The sequence below is a fragment of the Arachis ipaensis genome, chromosome B10 (genome assembly GCF_000816755.2).
Source record: "Arachis ipaensis cultivar K30076 chromosome B10, Araip1.1, whole genome shotgun sequence".
Lineage (NCBI taxonomy): Eukaryota > Viridiplantae > Streptophyta > Magnoliopsida > Fabales > Fabaceae > Arachis > Arachis ipaensis.
Genome location: NC_029794.2, coordinates 8,743,047 through 8,751,327, shown reverse-complemented (window position 1 = coordinate 8,751,327; position 8,281 = coordinate 8,743,047). Strand labels below are relative to the sequence as shown.

Genomic DNA, 8,281 nt, shown 5'->3' with positions numbered 1-8,281 from the left:
AGATTGATTTTGATGAAAAGTAAGTTTGGGTTAACATGATTTATGTTTCGCAATCTTTATATCAAAATTGATCATAGTAAAATAAATGTTGTTTGGATTATACTAATCAAAATTACTTTTAGATAAAAAATTACTAAAAGAGACATCAATTTAAATAATTTTTTTATATGTATGCAAAATCAGAATACTAACAAAAATAATATAAAAAATATTTATCATATAAATAAAATAAATACAATAAAAAAATGAAAGAGAGTACTATAAATTTTATAATATCAAATAAAAAAAATATTCTATAATTTTTCTAGTACTATTAGTACTCTTTAATTTAGTATTATTTTAGACTATAAATTTTCATTATTTATGGCTCTATTGTTACTTATAATTAATTTTTTATTTATTTTATCCTTTTTTTATAGGATCATAATTTATATTATACAAAATTTTTATAATAAACTTAGTATATAATAATTACAATTACAAATTTTACAAAGTCAGAATAAAAAATAAAAAAAATTAATACAAAACAAAAATAGAGTACATCAAACAATAAAAAAAAATCATACAGATGAGAAATAATAAAAATTCCATAAAACCAATAACATATATCATATGAACAAAAAAACTACTATAAAACGTAAATAAAATTCATATAAATAAAATCAAAAAAAAATATAAATAAAAAATACAATAAAAAACAAAAAAATTAAAATATGAAAATGAGTACTAAAAATAATAAAAAATTAAAATATTCAATTTGCTAGTGATTGAAATAAATTTGAACGATTTTGATGAAAAAATTAGAACGAAAAAAATTATGAAGAAGTAGGAAGAACTACAAAGAACGACGAAGATAATAGTTACTGGTATCATTCTTATAGAAGAAAATGACGGGTGGGGTTGGTAAAAAAGAAATAAATTTTTTACTTAATTTTCCAATGATAATCAACAACCATGAACTTGAAACACAGAAATTACAAATTTTAGCTTCTTCTAAACGTGGGTTTAGAGGCAAAATCAATTCTGCGTTTACAAAGATAAAAATTGTCAAACATCAAAGTGAAACTTTTAAGAAGCTCAAACGGACTTCTCTCCTCCCCAACGTGTTTACCAAACACACCCATAGCAGCTTCAACATCTCTTAGTCAAGGTAATTTAAAGAAAAGAATAGCTTATTCCTCGGTATCTCATATGGGTTTCATAATTATTGGAATTGGTTCTATAAGTGATACGGGGCTCACATACCCAAATTAGAAGCATGATACCATCTGAAATGTTGTTCAATTTGCAGCAATTCTTACACGGCTTTGTAAGAGGATAACAAGGGTTGTAATATAATTAGTGGTAATTATTTAGAGTCCGGCTAAGAAACCAATAGAATATTTGTACAATATGTATAATGAGCTGTTTATTTAGTCCAATATGAGTTAAAAATGAAAATTACCTACGAAATAATAAATTTAAAAACTCTTATTCAGTTATTTCACATCAAATTTCAAATTCTTCAATTTCAAATTTCAAATTTTTAAAAAATTCAATTAGTTATTTCAAAAAAAATAACCATCTGAAATCCTTCAATACTCTCTTCTTTTTCAACCGGCGGCCTACCCACCTTCATCAATAATCATTCCATTTCACCGTTGCTACTTGGGTTGCCACACACCACTCACCCTTAATAAAAATAACCATCCACTTAAGGATAAAAATAATCATCCGCATACCTAATGAATTGAACATCTAACATATTTTAATTATATATAACTAAATTCAATCCAATCAAAATAATCATCTACATAAAAATAAAATAACCATCCGCATATCTACTAAAATGACTGACAAACCTCAATTTGAGGGTTTATCTTGTGCTGATTTCAGGGGTTTTATCAATGATTCCACACACTCTCTATATGAAAATACAAGATTTTGCATTCCTCTCTTAGTTTCGCCTCATGAATGAAAACATGCTTATTTCGCACTAAAATAGATACATTTCTAATCTTCTCTTGATGCCATTCGATGCCGTGACTTGTGTGTTAAGTGGTTTCAGGATATAGAGTAGGAATGGACCGAAAGAGAGGAGGAAGACGGGTACAAAGGAAGGAAGCATGAGGATTAAGCTTTGGAAATTTCCGCATGGGCGCGTGCGCGCACCTTGCGCGCCCGTGCGGATAAGGCAACGTGGAGCCAAAGCCAAGAGCCGGCTTGAGAAGCGGCTAAGCCAGGATCTTCATGGGCGCGCACGCGTACATCACGCCTCCGCGCACATTACAAGACGTCTCAACGACGCGTGCGCGTACCTTGCGCGTGCGCGCCGATTTGCGAATATGATTTTTTTAAGGAGTCACGTGACTTAGGCATGGAGGCAGTTAAGGATCCCACTCTTGGAGAAACACCTTGGCGGGAAAAGCTTAAGAAGACCAAAGGAACAAGGGTTAAGGACACTTAGCTAGTTCATTTTCTAGATCTAGATATTTTTGGAGAGAGGGGAGTTAGTTACACTTTTTAGGAGAAGAAGAGGGAGATTCCAAGCTTCACTAGGGTTCATCCTCATCTAATTTCTGAATTTTCAATGACTTTTTAGTGAGATCCACTACAATTCTCACTCCACTTTGTTCATGTCATAGATTTTCTTCTCCAATTTCAAGTAGTAGATGCAATTGATCAATTCTCATAGATCTAGAATTCAACTTTGTAATTTTGGATTTCATCTCTATTTTGGACTTTCATTGCTACTCTCAATAAGATGCACACTTTGGCAATTCCAAGGGAGAACGACTCGGGAGACTAGTACTCTCGGATATAGATTGTAGATTTGTTTGATGAAGGATTTTGCGCCGGTTTAGACTATACTACGATTGCTCATTTGATAATTTCTATACCGGCAAAAATTCATTTGTCAAAATGGCGCCGTTGCCGGGGACTTGCTTAGTGTGCCATGTTATTGTTTTGGATTAAGCGTGTATATATGTACATAGTTGCACTTCATTGTGAACTACTCAATTGACTAACTCCTCATTGTTACAATGAATTCCATTTCCCCTTCATTGCATGACGCGTTCACAACCGAATCCGAGTGTAGTGAAGCCACCGCTCTAACTCAATCCTTGAATGAGATGACATCCGTTTTGAGGTAACTCCAATTGAACCAACAACAACCACAACAACCTCAATCATAACAACAACACCCTCCACCACCTCAACAACACAACCAACAATTGGTCCCTCAAAGAGTGTGTGGCATTTGCTCTTGCTACTCTCACCACACGGATGAGTGCCCAAGCCTCCAAGAAGATAACACTTTGGCGGCTACCCATAATTTCTATGACCGCCCTAATCAAGGGTACTACCAAGGAGGTAATCCTAACCAAGGACACCCTTATCAAGGAGGAGGCTACAACCAAGGAAGTGGACACAATAATCAAAATTGGAAAGACAATCATCAACAAGGGAATAGGGACAACAACAACAATGGAGGTCAAAGATGGAATAACAACTCGCAAAATTTCTCACAAAACCGACCATACAACTTCCAAAATCAACCATACAATCAACAAAACCCACAAAGAAACTACCAAACATATCAACCACCACATCAAAGACCACCACCCAACCAATCACAAGCTCCTCAACTCACATATGCAACCACCCCCTCCAACCAAGATGAAACACTCCGGACCATCATCCAAGGCCAAAAGGAATTACAAAACACACTTGCTTCCGGCCTCACCTCTACATTACAAGCTCTTCTTGCACGCATGGACACACCATCGACCCCCACTCCTCAACCCCCAATCCAAAGTGTCATTCCCTCTCAACCTCAACCAAATCCAAAAGGGGGCATCAATGCCATCACCCTTAGATCCGGTACACAACTAAAAGAAAAGGAAGCAAATGACCCAAGTCCTATCACAACCGCCCAAGAGGAAGAGAGAATAGACATAGAAGAGGTAGCGAAAAATCCAACTACACTACTACCGAAAAGGAACTCCTAGCTATTGTTTTTGCTTTGGACAAGTTCCGAGCCTATCTTCTTGGTTCCAAGGTAGTAGTGTACTCAGATCACGCGGCACTAAAGTACTTGTTGGCAAAAAAGGAATCAAAACCGAGATTAATTCATTGGGTGCTCTTATTACAAGAATTTGACTTGGAAATCAAAGATAGGAGCGGTTCCCAAAACCTAGTGGCGGACCATTTAAGTCGCCTCGAACACACAAAAGGCGACACCACTCCTATCAATGATTCCTTTCCTTTAGATGCCTTGCATACAATCTCGGAAGTGGTTCCTTGGTATGCCCCAATAGCAAACTATTTGGTTTCACGCACTTTCCCTCCCAATCTCGACAAAAACAAAAAGGATAAGCTGAAAAGCGAATCCAAATACTATATTTGGGATGATCCCTATTTGTGGAGGTGTGGAGCGGACCAAATAATGCGACGGTGCATACCTCAAACCGAATTCCAAGCAATCTTGGACGCTTGCCATGCTTCCGAAGGAGGTGGTCACTATGGACCCCAAAGAACGGCAAGAAAAATCCTTGATTGCGGATTTTGGTGGCCAACTCTTCTCAAAGATGCTTCTCTCTATTGCAAATCTTGTCCCCAATGTATTAGGTTTGGAGATATTTCCAAGAAGGACGAAATTCCCCATCAAAATATGCTTTTTTGCGAAATCTTTGACGTATGGGGAATCGACTTCATGGGACCATTTCCAAACTCCAATGGTTTTCTCTACATCTTGTTAGCCGTCGATTATTTGTCAAAATGGGTGGAGGCAATCCCCACCCGAACGGATGACGCTAATGTTGTGTATTCTTTTGTGAGGAACAATATCATTTGTCGCTTTGGCGCCCCAAGAGCAATCATAAGTGACCAGGGATCCCACTTTTGCAACAAAAGAATAGACGGCCTCATGAGAAAATATGGCATCATCCACAAAGTCGCCACGGCTTACCACCCTCAGACAAACGGCCAAGCCGAAGTCTCTAACCGGGAAATCAAGCATGTATTAGAAAGGATTGTAAAGCCGAATAGGAAAGATTGGAGCACTAAACTCTCCGATGCACTGTGGGCCTATCGAACGGCTTACAAGACACCCATTGGCATGAGCCCCTTCCGGCTTGTATATGGTAAAGCATGTCACTTACCGGTAGAGATCGAACACAAAGCTTATTGGGCCGTAAAGGAGTGTAATATGAGCTTGGGTGGGGCCGGAGTAGAGAGAAAGCTTCAATTGGCAGAATTAGAATGTTTGAGATTGGAAGCTTACGACAACTCTAGACTTTATAAGGAAAAGTTGAAAGCTATCCACGACAAGAACATTAGGAGAAGAGAATTCAGACCCGGTGACCTAGTCCTTCTCTACAATTCAAGGCTGCGATTACTACCCGGAAAACTTAGATCAAGGTGGGATGGGCCCTACCAAGTGGAGAAAGTAGAACCTTATGGGGTCTACCACCTGCGCCACCCATCGAGCCCGAACATCTTCAAGGTAAACGGGCACCGTCTCAAATTGTATCATGGTGAGCAAAGAAAGAACGCCAAGGAAGTTGAAGTGTTCCTCTTGAGGGATGCAACTCTTGAATAAACACTATAAGCTACTGAAAGTCCAACTTAAGGACGTTAAACAAAAGTGCTAGGTGGGAGACGCCCCACCATGGTAAGATCTTCTTTTGAGATTTGTACATAGACACTTGACTTCATGTTTGTACATAGACACTCCCCTTCATTTGTTGACTTCCTTGATAGTTTACCAAGTAAAATGCCCTCCTATAGTGCTTAAGTGGCTGTATGGGGGGGGGTTTGAAATGTCAAAAGTGGTGTAAACATTTGCAAAATTACAAACAAACCACCCCTCTGCGCGTGCGCGCACATGGCACGTACGCGCACATGAGCGAAATCTGCCAATCGACGCGCAAGCGCACTGTGCGTGTCCGCGCCAATTGCCTGACTGCCCCCTAGTACATACTACAGAGAGTTAAGCCACTCTCAAGCTTACACTAAGCCACAGGCCCAGCACCTTTGCCGCGTGCGCGCACCTGGCGCGCACGCGTCCATGCAAGGCAAGCACGAATTGCGCGCGCGCGCCGCAGCCGCGCACGCGCCCTTTAATTCTGCACTCCTCTCTGGGCCATTTCACAGAGAGTTGAGCCCCCTCCAGGCCCCTCTCATGCCTGGGGCACAACCCCCCCTTTCTGGGCCATTTCACCCCGACTTGACCCTTCTCATGCCCGGGCTCAACCACGGGGACGCGCGCGCGCACTGTGCGCGCGCGCGCCAAAAAGCGCTGAAGCCATCTCTGGTACTTCGTCCAGAGAGTTATGCCACCCATGTGCCTCTCCTGTGCCGCCAGCCCAAGCGCATGGACGCGCACGCGCATTGTGCGCGCGCGCGCCCCTAGTCCACCTCGCTCCCTGCGCGAGCGCGCGCCGGTGATCGACGCCTTCTTTAAACAAAAAGGGGGGCACACTCATCCCTTCATTCTCATTCCACTTCTTTTCTTCTCCCATATCCTTCTCCATCTCACAAGGTATTATACTAGGCTCCCTCTTAGTCCATTAATCTCTTGTAGTTCTTATTCATTTAGTTGCACCATCTTTTAGGTAGCTTCTTTCTTCTTTTTTTCTTCTTCTCTCTCTCTTCCTTCTTTCTCTAGTTACTCCCTTGGGATGTCTTTGCTCCCCCCTCTCTTTCAATCCCATTCTTCATGGGCATTTAGGCCCCAAACTCACTTACATGAATAGATGAATGGTGTTGCTTACTTTTCTTGCACTCAATATGCATTATAATCATTAATAATGGATTGTGGAAAGTTACATTGCCCTCATTTTCACATAATCACATACTACTTGAAGGATGCACACCAAGTGTTCGATGAAAGGCACACTTGAATTTTGGACTCATTGTGACTACATTGCCTCTCAACTAATCACTTTCGAGTGCATCCCCACTTTCCACAAACCATTCTTTCCCATTTTCTTAGCTTGCCTTCCAATTATGGCCCCCAAGGGTGTGCGCTTCTCATGCCTCTTCCTTGCATGCTTAAACTGCCCTTGCACCACATGAAAATAATTTGCCTTGCTCTTCGCACATTATCCTAGTTACATGTTGCAGCTGTCATGTAACAAAGATACCCATATTTTATGGCATTACTTTTCATCACATAGAGCTCATGTACCTCCATTTTTTTTGAGTTTGGTATTTTCCCTTTCTTGCTTCCACAGGATGGTCATCAAAAAGGACAACGGGAAAGGCCCCAAGAAGCCAGCTTCCAATAAAGCGCGCCAAGAACTAACGGCCAGGCCCCTCCTAAAGAAGACCAAGGGCCCCGTTGACGTTCTAGAGAAGGACAACCCTCCTAAGGATTCAAACAAGTTTCCCAACCGTTACTGCGAACTTGTTTACTCCAGAATGATTGAAAGGAATTACCATCCGGAACCCCTCCTAGTCTTACCGGCTCACCTCAGTCCGATTGTGATGCCACAAATTGACCGGAGGCAATGGAGGTTCCTCTTGAGGCAACCAACGGAGGCCAATCTCTCATGGGTGGTGGAATTCTACTCCAACTTCCACTCACCTCATCTCACATCCATATTTGTGCGCCGAAAACAAGTGTCAGTCACAGTGGAAACCATCCGAGAAGTCCTTGGGATTGCACCGTCACCGGATGCATATGACGCCTACCAAGAAGTCTTGGCTACATGCGTTGACCGCGCATTCGATTGGAGTGCGATCCTCCGCGTCATTGCTTTACCCGACGCATATTGGATTCGGGGGACCATAAAGCGAAGACCCAAGGGTTTAGATGTCAGCGTAACCAACGCCGCTATGCTCATGTGAAGAGGCTTCTAAGCGTAATCACCCCACCTATGGAAGAACCCGATATCTCCACCTCCACCGCAACTTCAAGCGGAGATAGCAATGGCATTGGAAACGAGGCACACTCGGCCGAGTGCGCCTAACCTCTAGCACGGAGGACTGTGCTAAGTTTTAAGTGTGGGGAGGTCGGCCGACCGATCTCCGTAGGTAACATCTGAATAAATCTGAATAAATTAGAATAGGTTGCATGATTAGGTTTTAGTTAGCACCATTCGCATGATAAGTCTGCTTGGTTGGAACAATGAAATTCTTTCTTAGGAAACCAACACTTTGGGACGACCATGGCATTGCAAATTTTAAATGCTTTGATGCCAAAGTTGCATGAAGAATTATATTTTGGAACATGGTTTTGAGTTAAGAACACAAGCTTGTGAGATTTGAGCCTAATGGTGTGGTTACATCTTAT

The 8,281-nt window shown here is 41.1% G+C and overlaps 1 protein-coding gene across 1 annotated transcript; it reads left to right on the top strand.

Moving 5' to 3' along the window:
- LOC107620070 lies at window positions 5,102-5,584 on the top strand. Its single transcript, XM_016322292.1, has one exon. The coding sequence runs from the start codon at window positions 5,102-5,104 to the stop codon at window positions 5,582-5,584; it is 483 nt and encodes a 160-aa protein (XP_016177778.1).

Coding starts and splice junctions, on each gene's coding strand:
- LOC107620070 (XM_016322292.1), top strand. CDS start 5,102: ATGAGCCCCTTCCGGCTTGTATATGGTAAAGCATGTCACTTACCGGTA.